General features: G+C 43.6%; 1 protein-coding gene across 1 annotated transcript in view; it reads right to left on the minus strand.

Moving 5' to 3' along the window:
- Positions 1-4,633: 4,633 nt before the first annotated feature.
- Positions 4,634-23,205, minus strand: part of LAMB4 (laminin subunit beta 4) — a 40,887-nt gene continuing 22,315 nt past the window's right edge. The window contains exons 21-34 of the mRNA XM_074572625.1: positions 22,355-22,512; positions 20,548-20,772; positions 19,237-19,457; positions 17,977-18,073; positions 17,246-17,621; positions 16,719-16,879; positions 13,486-13,691; positions 12,394-12,597; positions 10,668-10,812; positions 8,628-8,835; positions 7,862-8,000; positions 7,440-7,616; positions 6,281-6,434; positions 4,634-4,773 (exon numbers count right to left, since the gene is read on the minus strand). Of these exons, the coding sequence (XP_074428726.1) occupies positions 4,634-4,773; positions 6,281-6,434; positions 7,440-7,616; positions 7,862-8,000; positions 8,628-8,835; positions 10,668-10,812; positions 12,394-12,597; positions 13,486-13,691; positions 16,719-16,879; positions 17,246-17,621; positions 17,977-18,073; positions 19,237-19,457; positions 20,548-20,772; positions 22,355-22,512 (2,611 nt within the window). The remainder of the gene's footprint in view (positions 4,774-6,280; positions 6,435-7,439; positions 7,617-7,861; positions 8,001-8,627; positions 8,836-10,667; positions 10,813-12,393; positions 12,598-13,485; positions 13,692-16,718; positions 16,880-17,245; positions 17,622-17,976; positions 18,074-19,236; positions 19,458-20,547; positions 20,773-22,354; positions 22,513-23,205) is intronic.

Here is a 23,205-nt window from a genome sequence, read left to right on the forward strand (position 1 = left end):
TCCTCCGCCCCGCCGCCCCCGCGGGGCCGGGCCGCCCCTCCCGCCCCGGCCCCCCGCCCCGGGGCGGCCCGGCCTCGCCGCAGTGCGGAGCGCGGGGGAGGGAGCGGGGAAGCGGCTGCCGTCGAGGAAGGGCAGCCCGGGCCGGGTGGGAGGCTGGGGGAGAGCGGGCCGGGGCGGGGGACGCCCTCCCCGCTGCAACCGGGGAGCCCCGAGGGGGGAGAGGGGGACTCCAGCCCCCACCGCCAGCACAGGTCGTGCCCTCCCCGCATATTTGGGCAGGGGACAGCAGTCGGGGGGGCAGGATCACCGATGGGGCGACCCCCCTACCTGCCCCTGTCTTGTGGGGAAACAATGCGGGAACGGGGTTTTTGGCCCATTCTGCCTTCTACCGGGGGTGCTGGTGGGGCTGGGCTGGGAGGGAGGGATGGGTGGTGGATGAAGCATACCCGTGCAGCGAGGCCCAAAACCCAGCGAAGGGCCAGGGGGTTGGCAACTGTCGCGTGGGATGCTCAGCAGCCCTGAATCAGGCGGTGCTGCGGTGCCAGCGCACATGGCTGGGGAGTGCCACTCCTGGGGATGGCGTCCATGCCGCTGTGCGTGGTGAACGGCTGTGCTGGAGCCGCCCCTGCACTCTTGGCCTCCTGCTTTGGTTCCGTGGGCTCTGCCAGGTGACACGGTCTTTGTCTGCTGGTGGCAGAGTCCCTTCAGCACCCAGGGGAAAGGTTTACCAGTAAATAAATGCTAAGGAGCGGGTACAAAGGATGGCCATGTTTGAAGAGTGCAGCCCCACCTGGGTGCAGGCTGGGACGGATGCCTGGGTTTATATACCCGAGTTTTGCTTGCGCATGTGTGACACGTAAACTTGTGTAAATCTTCACCAGGTACCAGTGTCCCTCAAGAACACTTTGCCCTTTTTTTTTTGGTATTTGCAGTGCCAGAGTGGAAACGATCTGTCTGTCCCGGAAAACCCTGCCGAGGTAGGTAAATATGTTCGTTCTCATTTTACAGATGGATAAGCAGAAACAGAGAGATACCAAGTGACTTGCCCTAAAGGTTAAACACCAGGTCTGAAACATAACCCAGGACTCCTGATTGAAGAACTCGTGGGGCTGTTTCATTAAAGATATCCAGGAAATTAAACCCTTTTAAGCTGACAGGGCAGGTAGTGTAATTCTAAACCTCTTCTGCAATATGGTCTTCTAAATTCACAAAACTAATTTAGTTTCACAATCCTGTCATGTAAATCACAGCACGGCTTTGTTTTTAAGCTTCAGTACAACAAACATTTTTGTCCCACTAACAGAAAATGTTTTACTCTGCTGCGGTTAGAAGCTCCTCCAGTTCATGGCAGATGGGCAGCAGCATTGTTACATGTGTGGCTATGTAAGAACAGTGTTTAATGGCCACTAGATTATTCTTTTTCTGTATGTATTTTTCCAATTTTCATAGAAGTTTTCGCCTCTTTTTTTCTTCTTTTTTCTTCTTTTTTCTTCTTTTTTTTTTTTTCATTTTTGTTTCACAGCCTTGTAGAAGCCCTGTACTCCCCTAAACCTAAAATGGGCTAAGTTGCCCTCGGAGCTCCTTGCTGCTGTGGTTAGGCTCATTCGTGCCTTGCCATGGAGGGTGTGACAATGCGCTGCACTTGCATGACAACGCGCCTAGGGTGACTCTGCTGTGTGGCATCAGGGATTGAGCTGAAGTTGTAGGCATAGACCAGGGTGGCCACTGTCACCCGTAACCGTGGTCACCTTTCAGAGGTAGCCAAAACCACCAGCATTCACCATGTGGGTAATTCGGTGCGGTGAACTTGTTCGTGTCCGTCCCTCTCTGCAATGCTTGTGAGCAATAGGGAGTGGGAGTATTTTAATTTGATTCTTCAAATGATAAAAATGCAGTTTTGTGTCGTGTCCTGTCCTTGTGGTTGGTGAAGCAGCTTTACAGTCCTGGGTTGTCTCTGTGCTGGGTTGTAAGTCTTCTCAAAGAACCAGATGTCAGAATTTGACCTCAGTGGAACCCACTTGATCACTCGTCTTCTTATAACACTGCAGTGGTGGAATGCCTAGCGAACAGAGCTAATTTTCGATTAAGTGTATCTTTGGTTATATGTGGGTTTGGTTAAGTGTTGTTTGCATTTTGATTAATGTCACTGAAGTCAAAATGCTCTACAGCAAGACACTGATTTCAATACTATTTTTTTTCACAAAACAGTTTCCTGAAGCCACTTCTGCCTGCAAGAAAGAGGGCCAGGGGAATTAAAATAGGCATTTTTGATCCAGGTACAGCATTTTCCCACAAATTAACTTTGCAAAAACACTTTAAAAGTTTTTGCACCGCTTCCAATGGGGAGCACTGCACAGTTGTAAACCTCAGAAGCTGTCACAGGATGGCCTTGGTGTTTTGTAGCTGCTGTTCCTATCAGGTCTGCTCGCTTTGTGTGTCTGACCATGCTTGGAGGAAGGCAAGGGAGGTTAGACTCCACACTGACTTTTTCCTGTTTCCGTTTTTCTTCCAGTGATTTCTGTTTCCCCTGCATTGATACATCTCCCCCCAGGCCTGTTTAACTGCCTTGTGTTTACAGACTTCTCATCCTCAGGGCTTGTCGAAAGCCATATGGCAACGCTCACAGCCAAGAGTGGATTTTAGGAGGAAGTTCTCTCTCAACTTTCTGCTTGTGAATTCATATTTTTAAAGCCATGAATTAAATAATTTTGGCTTATATGCAATTGGGAATTTCCATCTAAGACCTTCTGTTTGCTTGTTTCAGGTGCAGTGCAGCAGGGCCGCATTGAAACCTGCAGGAAATCCTTCGTTACCTGGAGAGCTGCGTGTGAGCAGCAGGGTGAGTTGTGTGCTCTGAGTAAAACAGATGTTCGATTTTGTTACGGCAAAGTCAATCTAAATACACTTGTCTGATTACAGCCTAGTAACTTATAAAGAAGCCTCACACCTCAGATGATTTTTTTAAAGCGCTAAAATTCAGAAAAAGCTGAACCGCAAATTATGCACATACCTGCATTCAGCTGCCTGTGTTAGATTATATCGAAGTTATAATTTGATGCCATCATTTTCACAATAGAAGCTATTATATGGATAATGCATGTTGCACATTGCCCTGGAGCACAGCTGGTTTGAGTTTGAGGAATACCTCTGAAATCTCATCAGTGCCAGCAATTCCCACCCAAGCCCCCCACCACATATGAATGCTACTTTAGCTCTTCTAAACACAGAGTAGTAACTATGCAGGGTTTATCGCTGTTGGATCACAACGATGCTTGCTTTTAGGTAAGGATTGTTTTAAGGATGCTGCTGGCATGAGGATGGGTAAACGCTGAGAGCCCTGTATTGCTGCACAGCATTCCTCGTGTTACAGATGTGGCCTGAGCTCTGAAGCAGCGCTGGGCTCCTCACCGCAGCTGAATGAAGTCCATGATGGATGCTTGCTGTGGGACAGTCCAGCCGGGAATGACACAACTGGTTTTAACTGAGGAAAAGCAATTATGAGTCTGTTCAGTGTTCTGCAGGAGTATATATTACCAAGGGTGGGATTTTGAACCAGAAGCGTAGCTCCCTTCAGTCTTTTTAAAACCCTAGCCCTTCTGTAGCATTTGCTTAGCCCCAGTGCCCTTCTTTATGTTAAAAGAAAAAAATAATTATAAACTAAAGTTTAGGACAACTCCTGTGTTCTTTATGGCTACAAGAAACTGCAGAGTGAACTCTGACTTCTGTGAAGTGCTGCCTGTGGGAGAAGAGCTGGAGAAACCATCTTTCAATGTTTGTGGCCCTTTAGACTCACTGCTTAAACCTAAGAGCTGGGGTTATTCTCCAGGTGTTGGTTGCGTTAACGAAAAACGGGGTAAATCCCTTATAAGCATAAGAGAAATAGGCATTGCAGGAGAGGCATTGACAAAGAAATGATTTTGAAGTTGTTTCCGGGATTAAGCATCTGTGCACTGCCATCCAGTGGGCACTGGGGAATTGGCTCCCTGTTGCCCACCTCTAATGGCCCAGCACTGCAGAGAGGTGCTGCCCATTGCTGTGCATTTTCAGTGAACACAGGGGGACCCCCACATGGTCAAGGGTTCCTAGTGCCCCCCCTGCTCTGTCTCGGTGAAGAGATGGGAATGGAGGAATGACAGTATCCTGGCGATGCTGCTGGTTGTCAGCAGGGATGGCTAAAGAAGGCCACAGCCCTTCATCTGCATTGCCCCATCCCGGTTTGTGCAGCCCCATGTGGGGTCGAGGCACAGCCACAGGTTACTGAAGGGTTCAGCAGAAGACACAGGGTGCTGGGAGTCCATCTTCGAGGCAGTTACCTGCAGCTCTCTGAGCAGTCCTCCTCTTGCGTTTCCAGCCCCTACATAGAGAAGCCATAGGCTGTGCACTGGAGTGTATTATAGAGCTGCCTCAAAGACTACACCCTGATTACTTCATCAGCTGGTTTATTAAAAGGTATTTCCTATTTCTATATAAACTGAACTGGACAAAAAAACAAGAGAAAATTACATTATTCACCGTGCCAAAATACTATAGGCACCTTCAGATGTATTTACAGAGGACAGCCCTCCTTGCTGGGAAGCTCAGGAGGTGGTAAGCACAGACTTAGTTGCATTTTACCGGATGGTCTGTTCAGATCCTAACTTTTGCATGTTGCATACTTGCTTTCCTGCTCTGTGATTTCATTTTTAATGGCTATCACTTGTTCCTCTAGTTGTCTCAGTTGCTCTGCCTTGTCTTCTTTGGTTTGATTCAGGTCCTGAAGCTTCTTCTCCAAATCTGGAAGAGTAGAGACATGCAGTAATACTCATATTTGTTGTGTAAGTAAAATCCAGGGATTAACAGCGTTTCTTTTCCCAGCAGTTTTAGAGGCAATAAGCCCATTTCAAATGGGGAATGTTATATATGCAACTGGAGGGAAAAGTCTGGCTTGCAGATAGTGAATGAAACATGACAGCCTTAAATCAGTTTCTCAGCATGTGCTTTTGTTCATCAGCTAGGGTAGAGCAGGACACAGAGCTCTTAGAGTTGGTTTAAATGGAAACACTCAGAGGAACAGTGTGTCCACTGATGTGTGTAAAGCCTAGACAATTCGGGTGTAATGGGCTTAGGTCTCCCTCATTTACAGGAATGTTTTCTGCTGGTCCCTGTGAAGCTACACCAATGTAACATGGGATGCTCTTAATGCTTCTCTTGAATGTATATCATAGAATCATAGAGTCATAGGGTTGGAAGGGACCTCTGGAGATCGTCTAGTCCAACCCCCTGCCAGAGCAGGGTCACCTAGAGCAGGTTGCACAGGAACGCATCCAGGCAGGTTTTGAATGTCTCCAGAGTTGGAGACTCCACCACCTCTCTGGGCAGCCTGTGCCAGGGCTCTGCCACCCTCGAAGTAAAGAAGTTCCTTCTCACGTATGCTCAAAATATTTATTCATATCCTGTCCTGAAGAATTTGCTCCTGAAATGGAATTTCTGTTTCAGTTTTGCTGATGTTACACAGTATTTTCAGACGTTGAGCCTGGCGGGATCCTAGGCCCAAGGATTCCCAGTGGGAATGCCCAGACCTTCACTACAAGCAGAATTAGGTTGCCTGTGTGCAATTACATGAGATGCACTCTTCTCTTTTGGTGACCCTCTAAACCCACCCTAAGGGTAGTGTGAGGACCAGTTCCAGTACGGCCACAGCAGCCGTGGTCTCTGCTGCCAATGACCTCTCTGCTTCCTGGCCACAGCCCCTCAGGTCCAGGGCACGTCAGTTTCAGTCTCCACAAGCCAGAATTTGTACCTGCTTTGTTCTGACGTTGCTCAGAGATAATGTCTGAAGGGGAACAAGTATGGAGTGATAGTAAACGGCTACATTGCAGCTCTGAAACACAAGCCATCACTCAGGTAATGTAAGAAAAGACAGCGCAGAGGAAAGATTTAAGGTCCAAATGGCCAAAGCAAGTGCATAAATCAAGGCTTCCAGCTGAATCTGCAGCCAGGTTTTATGCAGATTTTGCACTTCTGTTTTTAAACTGTCTGAATCAAATCACTGCAACTCCCTGTGTGGACACTTCTTAAACTGCTTATAGCAACCAATTTATGTCAGAAAAAGTACATAAGCTAAATCAGTTAATCTGCTTTTAAACTGTTTGAGAAGCTTCAAGCAGGGATTTTCACCAGGGAAATTGTTTTAAACCTGATTTCAGGTAAACCTAGTCTGTTAGTGTCTGTGGGCAAGGACTTCGGTGTAATTCGTGACTGTCACAATTTTCACCACTCGCTATGGAAGTGAAAACACCACCTGTTAATCTTTTAATTTTTTTTTCAGTCTCTTCAGCCAGTTTCTCTGCTTCTTCTTTCAGCTGCTTCACTTTTTCTAGTGTTACTTTTGGAGGTCCTTGGACTTTTAGCTTTTCTTGAAGAATGATGTACTTTCTTTTAACGTCAGCAAATTCCTGTAACAAAATACCGTTACTTAGTTTAAGAGCATCTCATTATTAATCTGGCATACTGAAGCAAATTTGTATATGTTCTTGAATATCATCATTGAACCAAACTTTAAATCTCTCATTCTCTTAAATCTAAAAAAAAAATAAAAAATGTCCATAATGAGTGTACCTCGAACAATGCTTTGCAAAACTTTTTAGAAATCAATTAAAACAAACTGACAGTGGAGCAATCTAAAGGGGAGGCAAGGATGTAAATTAAGATTTTTAAAGTTTATGCTGTTTTTACTTCTTTTAGTAGGGCTTTTCTGTAAGTTTCATTTTGCCATGAGGCATAATTCAAATTTAATGAATTATCTGTAGCAACATTGGGGGTTTTTTTACATTTTTGGCTATAGTAATATTTACTGGCTAATCCATTCCCTGCTGATTTAGGTTGCTGTTGAGGCTGCAGTTTAGATTTTGACTAGGTTTCTTGTAACCTGGAAGTCTGGTCATGCTCCAAGCTTGCACTGTGGATGCCTGGTTCTCCTCACAATTTTAGCAAATTTCTAGCTGCAGTCTCAAAAATTGGAGCTACTGGAAAGCACCCAGCCAACCAAAAACTCCAAGTAACTCCCACAGCAATTTTCTCTGAGGGAGAATGGCATGGGATGAATGGCCAGGCTGCTTCCATCACTCACATATTTTAATATCTGGTTTTGTGATTTGTTCTGCTATGTTTACTTGTGCCCATGGTAACATGAGTCTTATACACAGTGCAAGGAAAAATGTCACTGAGTAGCCAGAGAAATGTGTATGTTTCCTTTCATTCAAGCAAACAGAAGTGTTATATGCCAGAAGCCTTAAAATAAAAAAGAAATTATTCTTAACCTGTGACAACTTACACTGCATGGCATAGGGAAAAAGTTAACAATTTTGAGGAGAGCAGGGTAGTACAACTACACTGAATCAAAAATACTATTAAACATGGAGGGAATCTTGTTTCCCTTAGCATGTGACAGAAAGGCTTACTTTATCAATATTCTGGGCTTGTTTGTGTGCTGCTTGTGCCCCTGCTCTTGCCTTTGTAGCTTGATTCTTGTTCATCAGCATTTTTGCCTGCAATGTGGTGATTTCATCTTCCATCTCAGACTGTTTCGCTGACAAGTCATTTAGTTTGTCATTTGTCTTGTTCACTTGGTTCTCAGCCTAAAACAGAGCAATTGAAGGCTGTGGTTTCTTATGCAACGTCTCTCCAGCTTGCAGAGTGTGATAATGGAGGAGATTAATGTCAACTGATTAAGAAGAGACCCTTAAACATTATGGAATCAGTATCATACCTGCGCCACGTTCTGGTTTTATTTATTTAAATTTACATTAAGGAAACATTGAGATGAAGTATCTTTTTCTAAAATGTATGGAGTAAATAAATCAAAATATTTACAGCAGGATACCTGTGAGATTCGTGTTCTGATGCCTCGTATTTCTTCATTTAACTTTATGAAGGTGTTTTTGGAGTCTCCTTGGGACTTCACAACATTTTTTAGTTTATTATTAATTTCATCCACAGGCGGAAGAGCTTTAGCTGCTTTGCTAAAATGGGAGAATAGAAGCGTGTGTAGTATCGTGGTGTAGAGAGCAAAGCAAGAACATGTTTCAGATGCACCCATGCTCACGTGCAGAAATGTTCCCTCAAGCCCAACAACAACCGTTAAAATTGTGGATTGTAAATTGGCAAAGCAAAACCTCAGTTAGGGACTTTGTGTGGGAGCACATGAGCTGCTGTGTTAAAGGTGAGGCTGGATGCTGCAGGCTGCCTGGTGGTACACGGCTAGTAAGGAAGGTGGACATATTTTCTCCCTCCCCAATTCTTGTTTGTTCTTTCTCACCCATATTTAAACCTCCCAGTGAACCAGATGTAATGCTCCACTAGGTCCAATGTGGAAGTAAGTAGCTGCTTTGGCCTCTTCGACTCAGCAGGCAGAGGAGCCAAGAGCTGGTGGGAGCTGCCTCCCTGCAGCATGTCAGCTCCCGCAACCCGAGCGGTCATGGCTCGTTCCTGCTGGAGAGGCCCCATGCAAATGGCAGGCTGAAATCTGCTGTCACCTGAACCTTTCCTCCAGCATTACTAGGATACTGCCTGGGGTAGGGAGCAGCCCTACTGTGCACAGTGCCACCCCAGCTGGAGTTGGCACATCAGTATGAGAACACCCTACTCACTTGGCTTCTTGTGCCTCCAGCAGCAGTGTTTGAGCTTCTTCCCTTTTTCCATTTCTCTTATTTGCATTCAGTTTGTACTTCTCACAGTGGTTCATAACGCGACGGATTTTGCCAAGCATGTCCGTGAGCTCTTGTGGAGTCAGGGGAAGGTTTATTTGCAAAACATAATTCGCCACCTTCTCAATGTCTTCTGGAGGCGCACTCTCATCTGCAACAGAAATGGAGCTGCGGGTATCCTGAAGCAACTCCTTCCTCCCAGTGAAATGTAAATGATCATTATGGCTGCCTACCCTCTGAGTTATGTGGGAGAATAAAGCTGACAGGCACAGCGAGGGGGTAAGAGAATTATCTCCAACATTTTGTAATTTAATATTATGCTTCCAGGTACTGCTGTTAGTGTTGTCAGAACTGGCTAAAATGAGGATTTGAACGTACTTTGAACTGGGTTATTAAAATTCTGATGTAGAACTGAGCCCACAGAAGGTTTTAAATTGGTGCACGGCACAGCTAGATGTGTCAGAGCCCATTTCTCCCTTGGCCCCCAGATCAAAGAGGTGCTGGAGAGACTGGGGTGTGAATGGAGCTTTCCAAGCCAGCCAGGGGGTGTAATCCCTTCCCTGGAGTCGCCACAATATTGAGAAAGTGGTTCCTTTGCTGGTTAATGAGAAAGGCTAAACTACAGAGGGAACTTGGGTCAGACTCAGATAGACTCAGATAGGATGGGAATTTACAGTAGAAAAAACATATTTTGACAGCTCCCCTTACAAACGAGCTTGTCCTGGTTCTTGGCTAAGAGGCACAGGCACAGAGAGTTAGAGTAGTCAATGCCTTGTGAAGTCTCATCGTCGCTTCTGTTTTCTGCTCACTTCCCTTTGTAGACAAGACTTTGGGTGATAAAACAGGTGAAACAAACGTTTGTGCTAACGCTCCAAAGTAACTCACCAAGAATTAAATAGAAGACATTTATTGTGCAAACAGTAGTGCATTCCTGAGAACTATTTTGTGTAGAAATATATTCATCTAAAATTACCATTCACATCAATGTAGAGTACAACAGATTTAATGTAACTGCACGCATCTCAGCTGTTACTGTTCTTCAATTTACAAAACAAAAATTCATGAAAAAATGCTTTTATAATTGTTAGTAAATGTCATATGTCTACTAAGAAACATAAAGGAAGAGCCAAAGGTGGAATTTTCAATTGCTATCAAATAAAAATCTAAGAATCTTAAGGACTTAAATGGAGATTTTCTTCCAATTCAATAAAATAACTTAAATGTTCCCAACCAAAGGAAGTCCTCTGTCCTCTGCCCTTGCTCCCATTTGGATGTAGAGGTATGAATGCCAAAGGACTGACAACATGCAATCCTTAGAAACTTATGAGATCAGCTACATGCAAGAGATTAAAAAAATCCTACCACATTTGAACTCCTTTGGTGTGCATCTGGTACAAAAACTTAGGGTCCTTAGAACATTTTTCTGCAATCGTGAGGGTGGAAATGTTTTAGGGTATATATGGTGGTTCTGTTATTTTTTATGACAGCTGTGAAGTTCTACCAGAATCCTTTGATTCCTTGAGTTACAGCTTTACAGAGATGATGGAGTGGTATGCGTCCTAATTCCCACGCTACCTACAGAGGGCCTCTATTTATGGGCCTGGAAGAAGGGGGTGGAATAACAATTTGAGGATGCATTGGACATGCTTGGTCATTATATATTGTATGAAATTATCTTAGTAGTCCTTTACTCAGATAAACCAGGAACTGAGGGAATTACTTGTACGCTTCAAATTAAGCAAAATTAAGCATAATAAAAGATGACAATCAGAATGTAACAGATCTATTGGAAAATTAGTACATAGTATGGTGACCTGGGAGAAAGAAGCACTAGAAAAAAAGGGTGTGAAACGATTGCACAGATCAGGAGGTAGACAAGAAATTTCACGTGTATACAGCTAGATAATTTTCTGGCCATCTATTATGCTATATTATATTGGAATATATATTAAATATCAGTCAAAAAGAACTTTGCATATTTACCTAACAAGAAGTCTTTCACTTTTCCGATGAATTTCTTAGCGATCTCTCCATCAACTTCAATTTGATTCTTAGCCCTCTCCAGTTGTCCATTAAATTGTGAGCCTTTCAACTTGGTGTCTTCTGCCATTTTTCTAATGCTTTCAACCTGGAAATATTATTAGAAATAGCAGTGCCATTTTCTGGAGGTTATCAGTCATTGCTTGGTAAATTGAGGTCTGACACAAAGACAATTTGGATCCAAGCCTCAGCTGGAATCACTTCATGTAGCTTTGAAAAATAGTAGGAGACGCCTTTGGGGAACTCCAGAAGTTGCTACATCATGGCCTTCATCTGGTCTCAGAAAAGCCTAAATCAAGCATTTTTTTCTTTCCACAACCACTGCTAAACCACAGCCCCTTCTGTTTCTAAAAGAAGGTTCTGACTGTTATTTTCTGTTGCAGTACTGCAGCACATCAGTGATACGATTCGGTACAGAAAAGGCACGTAATTTCATTTGCCTTTTCACATTGGAGTTGCTGTGAAAAATACACTTAAGAGTACACAAATGAGGAAGGTAGAGTTTAAGGCTTGTCTTTAGAAGTTACATTTTGCCATTAAATTAGTATTTGTGATAATTTAAATGACAGCTTTAGATCAATCATTGAATTCCAACGATATTTTGCTTTGCTAGGGGCTATGCCTTGCTTTAAGGAAACGCACAGGTACTGCATCTCTGCAGTCTGCGGTCTAGAGGGACGGGATCTGCTGTTTCCCCATGCAACAAGAAAAATGGTATTTTTACTTCTGAAACATCTCAAAATTCTTCATATTATCGCAGAGCTGCCTGAGGCTTGCAACTGCCAAGGCAGTGTCCCGGCAGCCTGGCGCTCACCAGCTCGGCAGATGCCTTTTGCTGCCGCCCCTCAGTGTCCTGGGGTCTCAGGCATGTGCCCCAATTGCTCATTTCTGACCCGGTTAGCTGTGATGCAGAGTGTCAAGTGCATTTTAAAAAGAGGAAATGGATGCCCTGGCACCCTGCAGGGACAGGACAAAGCCACAGCAGAATGACATTTCTGTTGGAAGATGTGTTTTGCCTATAACTGTAACAGGCATCATCTCTGTTAATAAGAACAAACTGTCTTTACTGGTATTTTGGGATTTGTCTGTTTTGTTTCCTTGGCACAAGTTGCATTGGCCACACTTTGCTTGAGTTATTTTTCAATGCTACTGTGCAGTACAGATGACTACTTGATGCTCTTCTAAACATCACCGAGGGCAGAAAAGTCTTGAAATTATTTGCAAAAATTATTTAATGTCAAACATAAAAAAAAGTCATATGAAGTTGTATAAATAGAGCTTAGTGCTATGCACAGCAGTAATCCCATTGCAATAAGCATGGGCCATGCTCAGGCAACTGACAAATGGTGCCATTTGAATCTTTACCAATAAAAATATAGACAATACTAGCCTGATGTCACCAACTTCCATAGGCACAAGGCCCATGACCCATGAGATCTTGGCAGCTGTGAGGAAGAGGAAGGCATAGCTAGAGCCACAGTCTTTTGGTGGGACTGGCACCTAATACTCCTGGTACTGAACCATGATAGGTCTGTGATGTTGGGACAGGGTCCATCGCTATGTCACTGCTCTTTGTCCAAGGAGCAGGTGAGTTTTTGTAGATTTGTGACCTCCCAAATTTCATCCTCCATCCATTTCACTGAACAGATGTAGGTTTGATATACAGCACCTGAGTCTCAGGTTCCCGTAGCAGAGTAGTCAAGTTATTTAGCAACACAGCAGTCTCCTCAGCTTTCCTGAAGGCATCAGTGGAGAGAGGAAAAGCTCCGCTGCAGTTTGGGCCACCACACTGCCTGACTCCCTGACTGTCCCGGCACAAAGCTCCCCCACAGGCTGCTGTGACACAGGGCTGGTCTCCTGGAACACCACAGATCTGCAATAAAGGAAGATGCTTATGTCAGGACTCCTTTGGGGGACTGAGATACACTCCTGGGGGGAGGAAAATGTTTGACATCATGTGAACATTGAACATAGGATGTGATTTTCCCAAAAAGATGGTGGTCTCGTCTCTCCAAAGATGGGTGTCGCTGCCAGTTACTGGTCCCCTGACCTGAAGGATGCAACGGCAGCCCGTGTCTCTAAGCATCCTTGTAGGAGCCATTTGTCGGGCTCCATGTGTTGCACTGAGACCCTTGCTTCACTTCTGTATGGCAAAAGGGCTGAAACTGTCCCCTGGCCATATCCAGCCCATGGGTCAATGGCTTGTTCTGAAGGATCCAGATCACCTCTCACACAACACGGTACCATGCCTAGCCCTCCATATAGTTTCACACAGATGTTGAGACTAAAGGCCTAGATGGAGGATCTCTTCCAGACCTGGCAGGGCTGGCTGAAGGTGCTATCAGGTATCCATTGCTGACCTGCAAAAAGACAGAAATTCCTTCCTCTCCCATGGGTGATGCAAAGGATATGTGAGCACTCCCCATCCACTGCAGGGCAAAGTTGCTCTGATTAGTTTAAGTTAATGATGGAGGAGGCTGGGGTTAATCTTTCTGGTTGACAATGATGTCCTCTTGAGACTAGAGAGTGCTTAAACAGTTCCTTGTGTTGGGTCTGCCCTGGGAACAACGGCTTCCAGAAGGGTGGTAGTAATCACAGCTGAGAAGTGCAGCTGCTTCTGATGTGACTACATGTCTGTGCCGGGGAAGTGTCATTTTCCAAATTTAAAAATGCATGTAAGCACTCTTTAAAAATAAAACCTACTAACAGCATCAAAAAAGAGATTTTTGTTTAGTTCACAATCAAAATTCACAGTGCCTACCTTTTCATTCAAGTTTTGGATGTTGGAGCTCTTGATCTTCCTGAGCTGTTCCAGGACATTGTTTGCTTTCAAGGCCTGATGGCCCAACATAGCGAGCGCGTGGTTCCTGGTGTACTCTGAGTGTCTTACAATAGGAGTTGTCCCACTGGTCTTCTGTTCTGCCAGCAATGATACTTCAAAGTGTTTCCTAATGTTGCTGATGGCCTCTGTAGTAGCAGAAATAGGGTTTAGTACCGACTGTATTTTGCTTGCATTTAATTCATGTATTTATGTGAATTCCGGATAAATGGTGAGTGACGGGTGATTCAGCTTGTCGTCACTGGTGTTTGATTTGAGATGGCAGGAAGGGACAGGAGCTGTCATGTCCTTAGTCAAGCTTTTTAATCCTTTACTCAGCCAGGTGCCAAACAGGAATAGTTATTGATGCTCATAAAACCTGCTAAAATAGATGCAAATACAGTGGATCTCATGTCATTCTCCAGAGTCCAAAGTGTACGAGAAGCCAATGGAAGATACAAAAGTACGAAAGGGATCCCATTAATGACACAAACTGCTACTGATTTGCATTCATCAGTAGCTCATTCATTGCTGCTGTTGTTGATTTGATAAAGCTCCTGTCATTTATGCTGTTTTGAAGTTTAGGCAGGAGAACTGTTTCTGACAGTTATAAAACCTATGAAATGATCGGCGCTCTGATTCTGAGTCAGGAAAGCATTTGTCCTGTTGGTTCAGCATAGTACCCAAAAGTTAAATGGTCTGCTGAACTAAGGCCAAAATTTGGATTACAAATGGAAATTTATGAGGTTTTTTTGGCTCTGGAAAATCCAATTTCAGGGTTGATGCATTAAAAAAAAGGCATTTCTATGATAAGTTTGTAGGCCAAGCAAAAAATACTTTCCAGCAAGAAGCTTAATGTAAGCTTTCCATTAAGCAGACTCGAAAGGGTTGGAGAATATTACATTTTTTGCAGGACTTGGGCCTTTTGCAAAACACGTAATTTAAAGCTGCTGCTGTCAAGGTTTCCCAGATCTCCAGGGAACTTGAAATTGTCCCCAAATCCCCAGGCAGAAGTATGTGCAATGAGCCAAAACTGATGTGTCAGCAGTGAAAAAGCATCAGAGGTCATTGATTAACATCCCTCTTTGTGCTGGTAACCAACTCAGTTACTAGTTGAAGTCAAGGACATGGCACTCATCAAGTCCTGTGTGCTTTGAATCAGGCTCTAAAGCCCTTGGCCTTGCTTTGATTGAAGCTGAACAATGTTTAGTTATGGTGTGGAACCAGGGCTATTTATTTTATCTTGTAACTCTTGGAAACAACGTACAGTTTAAAGTTAGCTCCTAATACAAAATACCTGGCAAGAGGCTGCTGTAACTCCGTATCTCAGCCAGAGACTGTTTTCTGTGCAACAGTTCCACTGCAGGAATATTTTACAGTGGTTCAGCTCTCCATTAAGTGGCCCAAATGCATTTTTCACGCTTGGTTTGTGATGTAGCTGTAGAGCTTCCAAGTTCCTTTACGTTAAACACAGCGTCTTAGCACAGGCTTGATTTACAGCCTAGGAAGCTGTACTCACTGCATTACCATACCACGATGGCTGCAAAGCCAGGGGCAAAGGCTGGAAACCCATAATTTAATGACATCTCATGAAGTGCAAACATTCTTTTAAGGATACTTGTGTAGTTTTCTCCAGTGATTTTAATTCATCAGGTAGGAGCCCACATGTGTCTAGGGCACAAGTGCCAAATGTGCCTCGGATGGTGTACGTGACCATATCCTGCTCTACCCTAGCAAAAAAGAGAGAGGAAAAAGCAGACAGAGCCATACCTAGTATGTGCTGCTGGTCCCAAAATGAAGATGGGGTGAGGGAGCCAGGCTTTCTCCCAGATGTCAAAAAAGCTGGTTATCTTGAGGGAAATGTTATTTCTGTGCTGTCAGATGCTTGGTAGCAGGACCAATGAATATTTGTGGCCCTGACCAGAAATTCATCTTAAATTCAAGGTCTTCCCCTCCCCACACCCCCGTGTGCTTTTTATAGGGTTGTTTATTCATCTCCTGAGGCCAAAAGACGAAGCGGGTTTGGAACGTGACCAGAGAGCACCACGGATGCTTCAGCTGTGTATCCACTGACCTCCCTGGGATTTATTGTTTCTTTGCCTTCTTGCCTTTCTCAGAGTCTGCACAAGACTCACTTGAATTGGGAAGTGGAGCCTGGAGCCTGGGAGAGCTGTGCTGACTGCTAACATGAGGGCCTGAGCAGATGAGCCGGCCCTAGAGGCACTGCCAAATACAACAGGGCAGAGGAGCCCTAAATCTTAATCCCTCTTTTCCCCTCGTCCTTTCCCTCGGCTTTGTATTCTGTTGACTTTTCCTTTTTTTTTTTGCTCTTGACTAGAATGATCTTTTCCTTGCCTGAACAAAACACAGAGGAACTGTAAATGGGAGTGCATTGCCTGCAGCTTGTGTCCTCTGTGGTGCACACCTTATCTTCTGGGGGTTTGTTTCTCGGCAGCCATCTCTTTGGAGAGTATACTGCTGACAGTCTCCTGACATTGTGGATGATCTAGCATCTGTTTGAGATCCCTGACTGATATGTCCCCATCGTTCTCCAGAAACAAGTCTGTGACATTATCATTACTGCTATTAGCAGCTGATGGAGACTATACTTAGCTCAAGCACAGACGGTGTAATTCTTTCAAAAATGCCAAGGAACTCAGTTCTGACTTCACATTTTTTGATGATGGAGAGCTAGTTCCTTACCACACAAAGTCATGTATTTTCCCATGGGAACACTAAGAAGTTGCACTATGACTCTCTGCTTTAATTAAACAAACCATTGCTGTACAACATTCTTTAAGTATTGCTAAGAGCAAGAGGACTCGGAAGTGGGGAAAAAGTCCTTTGCTATTCTACTGTATGATCTGCGAGTCTGTACTGTGAAACGGGGGTGGCTTTTAAACCCTGATGTAAACATCGGGATTCATAAGACTTCTGACTAACGTGACCCTGGCACATTCATCTGAAATTTAGGATGCTAGAAATCATGGCATTTTAAGATAAAAGGGAGTTTGGAAAGTCAGTATAACACGTTGTTAGTATTTACATTTTTGAGCTACCATAGGAAGCTAAAATCTAGGGCTCTTTGAAATATTGTATGGTTCAATGGTGAGAAAAACATTCTGAAATTTCACGGAAAATATTCACCTATTTAATTTAATTGCTGTCTGCCTTACCTTTGAGGTTCAAGTAATGAAAACTTTGATGCAGATGTATTTTCTGTTGTAGAAGTCCATACACTAGATCAGCTTCTTCTCTGATGTCTTCTATGTTCTTGTTAAGGTCAGGAAACTCATACAGCGTACGGTGAAGGGGATCCATTTGTACAACTTTTTGTCTGAAAGAGAAATTGCAGTTATGCAGAAGTCAGACCAAATTGTTCTTAAACTAGAACTGAGATACACAATATTTTAAGGAGAAGAGATAAATTTCTAAATGAGCAGAAACATATACTTGTAATGGCTTAGTTAGAAAACCTTTAGGATGAACTGGAAAATTCCAGCATTTAAGTATATGGCTATGGGAAACAGATAATATATATAAGGACTATTTTGTTCACAGATCTATTGAAAACAGCGACTTAGTAGTTCCGCGTCTGTGAGCTGATCAGAAGTGGGACTTGATGTCTAGGGATGGCTGTGGAGCCCAGGGGAAGACTGCTTTCTCAAGCAAGGGATTTTTTCAGGGGCAGCTGCGCCCTTACAGAATGTAGCCCTGAAAATCCTTGATGCCTGAGAGGGCCTCCAGTGAAAGAACAGGATGTCTCAAAATTCTTTCAATTTCGGAAATGGCATCTTCAAAGGCTTTGAAGCGCATGTCACAGATGGGCATTCGTCCTCCTTTATCTTCGAGATTTGCAGCAAACCTCATTAACCCCTGGACAGTCTGAGCGAGGGCAGCAATTTCAGTGTCCCACTGGTCAAAACAAAGATGACACTGATGGCAAGAGGGAAAGTTTTTCTCAAAGCCGCGGCCACACTGGTCACAGAACCGGCCAGTGACGCCAGCACGGCAGTTACACGCGCCAGTGGCTTTGTCACACTTGGACTGGCTGGTTCCCTCCAGGTTACACTCGCACACTGCAAGAAAGGGACAGCAGGTTATATCCAGTTGTTCCTTTTCCATGGGATTAATGCATGCAAAAAGTACAATCATGCATTTTAAGAAAATAAAAGCAAACTGATGTTTGAGTTAGAGCAAAGTAGACTGCCTGGCTAAAGGCTCTTCTTCATCTCTAACTTCCATGGTCCCATCATAACCATAGAAGGAACAATATAGATAAATAATATCAACATTTTTATCCATCTTATACACACAAATGTATGTAAAGCCTGCTTCTCTAGATGTATGTCCTGTCTTCCCTATGAATATAAAAAGTAAACATTTCTTTTGAGGCAGTTTCTAATCCAGTTGTCCCCACATAGTAATACTTACAAATGCAATGCGTCTGGGGATTGCCAAAGTAATTCTCCTCACATTCATCGCAACATCTTCCGCTGTAACCTATCTTACATGGACACTGGCCTGTAAGCTGTAAAGACAGTTAGGATTAAATAACTTCAGAGTCATATTGTCCCTATGACTTATGTCATATAGCTGTATGGGGACTGCGGTGACACTGCTTGCACACAGTCTTTGAATACACATGGTTTATACACCAATACAGGTTGTATTGGCCTACATTTCTCATCTTCCTCCTGAAGGCTGTGAAAACAAAACGGACTTTACTAATATGAAAGATTTTGTATGTCCCAGTCTATAGATGCTCTTTGAGAACTCATCCTCTGACTATGATTTGAGAGAGAATTCTTTTCCTTTGCAAAACAGATTAATTTCTTCTTTTTGCTGGAGCAAATTACTCATCTTAACATTTCAACTTTTAACTACATGATATATTAACTGTAACTGAAAACCTTGAGGGTACATTATGTACGTTGCCCTAGTAAATTTATTTTGGAATTCAGCTGTTAAATTAAACTGCAGCTCTGATAACTGGTACAGCTCAGAAAAGCAGTAGTAGTTCTTTGAGGTTAAGAGCTACATTTGCTAGGAAAAATAATAAATCCACTAAATAAACTGTAACAAACAGAAAGCATATTGAAAGGAAAATGTAAGAGCACACCAGCAAGAGCCTGGGATAAGCTCTTGGTGCTCCGAAGTCAATAGCAAAATTGCTGTTGACTCCATGGGACCACAATTTCACCTCTTTTTTATTTTTCCTACATTCTAGCCTTAAAAAGTGGACAGGAATTAAAGACGAGAAAAGGTACTCTAGCAGTCTGATAGACGAGGCATGATTAATGTAATGGCCACAGCTGCTACTTTATGAAAATAAACACTTAAAAAAATACTCATAAGACTCTTGGGTCCAAGTCTGGACTTCCTTCTTCCCTATATGTACGTTTACAAGGCAGTTTTTTCCTATGTGACATTTTCTTACAAAGTATTTCTAAGATGCCACTTGACAAAGAAACACGCAGGCAAAGAGAAATTCCTTACAAGCAGAGACACATTTTCAGAACAGCACATTTGATATAATGACTCAAAGCGTGATTGCACCAGTGGCAAACTTCCAAAGACTTCTTGTTTTCAAAGAGCATGACAAAAAACTATCCTCATTTATAGGAGGGTCCCCACCTTGCCATGCCAAAACACCACTACCCCAGTTCCCAGAAAGTGAAGTAATTTTCTTGCCTGGTTGCACTGATTGCTTTGGGAGTTTTTTGGATCACAGTCACAGATCTGACATCCTTTTCCACTAGCCAGGTCCCAGTAGCCAGAGGCACACTGGTCGCATGTCGCGCCCACCACGTTGGGCAGGCAAGGGCAAGCTCCCGTGGCTGGGTCACACAGACATACTGCATCCCCCCCTGGGCACATGGCAGGGCGAACACCCGCCAGATTGCATGTGCACCCTGGAAAAAGAAGGACAATTACTAGAGCAGACGATAATATAGACAGTTGATGGACAATCGGAGCTGTATATAAAGCGTATGTTGTAGGTTTACTTCTAGTAATCTTGAACACATTTTTAATCTCATACAGTTGACCTGTCTTTCTATAATAGCTTATATATAGCTTTGAGCAAACTTACTGGGAACGTTCTGTACTTTTAATACAAGCACAAAAAATGAAGGCGTAATGAATTTTGAATCTTATTAGAATGAAATGTTAAATATGCTGGGTAAGGAGAAGGTGATTTACAGTAGGCACTATCCAGCGTGGGAAACCCCAGTAAGCCAAGTAAGATAAGAAGCCTTCCTTATGAGGAGCCAAAAGTTCTTGCTTAACCATTTCTAATGGACATCTCCAAGAATGAACAAGGAATGGGCTTGAACAGTATGTTAGAGATTCCCAGAAAAAAAGTTTCTTGAAAATACCTATAATCGTCTGGCCTGTAGAAATTAGACCCTCAATCAGGCACATTTGTGAAAATAGTCTTTGAGGAATGTTGGGAAGAAACTGATACCTTGCTTTTTCTTACAGTCCTGCCTTTCTGTTAAAAGTGCTGAGCTATTGACAGTGTCATGGAGTCTATTGAACTGCCTGAACAGGGTCATTCTATCCACCTAATGAAAATGTCTGGTAAGGCAGAGAGCTCAGCAAGGGATCATCTGGTTAACTGAGCATTGCTTAGTTGGCATCAGCCAGCAACATGGATAAACAATTATCTTTGATTCCTTTACTTTTGATTCCCTCCTGAGTGGGCTGAATGCACATTTATTTTTTTAACAGAGTACTGATTTCATTTCACAAATGAGTATTTCTCAGGAGTGATATTCAGTATGAGATTTAGTGAGACTTGGATGACAAAGAATTTAATAGATGCCATATTAACAGTTATTTGTATCACTGCATAGAAATATATTTAGTCTTCTCATATTTTGCTCCATTGATCTGCTTTAGTTTTACTGTCCCTCCAAGGGCTAACCTCTCCCTATAGACTAATTTCTTTAAAACTTTTCTTCATAGTAAGACACAGTTGCAGAGCTGTTGCTTACTTACTCTGACAGTTTTGATCGAGGGCTGAGCCAAAATACCCTGGTTTGCAGAACTGGCAGTTTGCTCCATGGGTGTTGTGTAAACACTTGGTGCATTCCCCGGTGACCCTGTTACAGGACTCTGGGTCTGTCACATCAATGTTGTTATTGCAGGGACATGGCACACAGTCAAGCCTGGGGCTGCCTGGGTTTTTGTAGAACCCACTAGGACACTCGTCACACTGATTGCCTGTCGGAGAAGAAGGTAAAAATATTTGCGCGCTGATGGGAATTCAAGTGAAACGTAATTTCCAGTAATACTGTTACAAGATTCAGACTGTCTGTTCAAATGCACATTTCCAATGGAAAATATCCATCTGTTGAGACTGTTGCCCTTTAATCCTATGATCAGTTTAAATTACATCTCCCACACTGAAATCTGATGGAAATGCAATCTCCTCATCCCAAGTCGTTTTTACCAAGGAAGTCTTTTCAGCTGGAGTAAATAGGTACCCTCTCACACAACACCTCCAAACATCTTTTTCCAGCAAAGTCTTTTCAATGGCAGTAGTCAGGGTTGGCCATATTTGTAGGATTTTCCCTGGGGCCTTCACCCGGATAGCAGCACGGGAAGGTGGGAAGTGCCCTTCCACGGAGCAACCTAGAGCCCAGCAGACCTGCCCTCACTTCCGTAACACAGTGGAGGATCCCCAGGAGATCAGACAAGCTCTGTGACACTCTGTCCTTGCTTGCTGGCATTACAATTACTTCTGCATACCATCCCACTGCCCACCCTGATCAGGGTGCTACCTCTCTGCATCTCAGAAAGCTCTCTGGGCAGACTGGTGTTGCTGGGACCTCATCCATTGGCTCATCCTCAACCAAGGACTCTGCTCATTTGCTGTGGTCCTCGGGACCAGAGCCCTTCACAATCTCTGAGGAAGTGAGCTCGGTGCCACAGAGGTGAGCAAGAGCCTTGCTGGGAAGGAGCAGGAGGAAGGAAGTCCGGGACTGAGGATTGTGGTGGTTTGTGAGGACAGAAGTCCCCTGTGTCATTTTGGGCCCACAGCAATTACTTGAGCAAAACTGCTCTTGACTTACAAAGGAACATGGCCTAAGTAAAGATGACTTTGATGACAACCAAAAGCATTGGTTTAGTTTTTGGCCGCGTTTACCATTAGGGTTTGCTTCCATCACTGGAGATCTTTCTAATGCCAAGGGGGAGGGAAATATCTTCAGTTTTGCCTGCAGAAATTCAAGCTAAGTCAACAGGATCTTAGGAAGCAAGGCATCAGTTTGCTGCACAAATATCTGCATTTGAGGCAGCTGAGAATGGAAACCTCATTTCTACAGTGACCATTTGAATGGTGAAACAGTCGCTTTTGGGAATAACATCAAAGCAAGATTCTTCTATATGAGGAAAGATTTTCTCTGATTGGGAAATCTTATCAGCTCTTTTTGATGCCCTGTGCTTTCTGATTTGGGCTTCTAACACTTGTTTTTCAGAGGTAATGAGCAACTGCAGTTCTCCCTGGCTCTCCCCACCAGGTTAATGTAGTGCCCCTGGAAAGGAGAAGGTTTCCAGACTTTGCCATCAGCTTAATTAATTGCTTCACTGTATCCACATAGATGACTCCCTTTTTCAAACACTAATTGCACAATTCCCACTCTTCTCAGTCAGGACTTCCCACCTAATTTCAGTAAATTTGAGTGTTAACTTTTCTTATCTATCTTATTACCATAACCTCACTTGTCATTTCTGAACAGAGGATGGGCAGCCGATGGTCATTTTTCTTTCTTACATTAATTTTAATCCTTATTTTGCTTCGTACCTGAATATCCCTCGAGACAATTGCAGACTAGTTGTGCAGAGTGGGGGTCCTGGTAACAGGAACGTGCAAAATATCTATTGCTTGTAGGTGCCCCTGGGCACATGCATGGGCGGCAGGGTTCTCCGTTCAGAGGGTTTCCATAATAGCCGTCCATGCACCTGTGAAAGCAGTCAACACAAAGCAGCAGAAATTATCAAGTGCTCCTTTCAGTCCCTGCAGGTGAATCAATTTATATGTATGTATAATTAATTTAACATTCTGGGTCATTGTAATGCTATCCCATTAATTGGTACAGATATATCAAGCTTCGAAGGTGTTCTAAAATGGAAAATCAGAGCTGAGTTCCCAAAATCTGGAGAAAAAGAAAAAAAACAGGTTTTTTTTTCAAGGAATATTTCTGAAGACTTTCACCTACCCTGGAACAATTTTAATCTAAATGATAATATATACGTATGACATACCACACATGCTCTGCCCAGGCAGCTAAAAGGTGCCATGTAAAAATTCTGCATATTCGCCTATCACCGCATATATTCAACTAGTTTCATACACACACACACTGAGAGTGACTGGCATGACATTATAAAGTCCTGGCATGCGCAAAAAACCAACAATTCATTCAAAGCACTCAGAAAATATTGCATGTTTTAGATGCAGCAGACGTACTCTGTCTGACACGTTCTGCGAACCTGGGGTGACAAGGTGATGGCTGTTTCAAGACAGTGGTGGCTATGCTGTTACCCAGGCAGGCAGCAGGTTTTGGAGGCTCCTTGGGGGTCCACCCACCATCATCACCCTGCCCACCACTGCCTCCCTGTCCCAGCCCCCTGTGGCCCCACAGCTGCAGCAAT

This window comes from Larus michahellis, chromosome 1 (genome assembly GCF_964199755.1).
Source record: "Larus michahellis chromosome 1, bLarMic1.1, whole genome shotgun sequence".
Lineage (NCBI taxonomy): Eukaryota > Metazoa > Chordata > Aves > Charadriiformes > Laridae > Larus > Larus michahellis.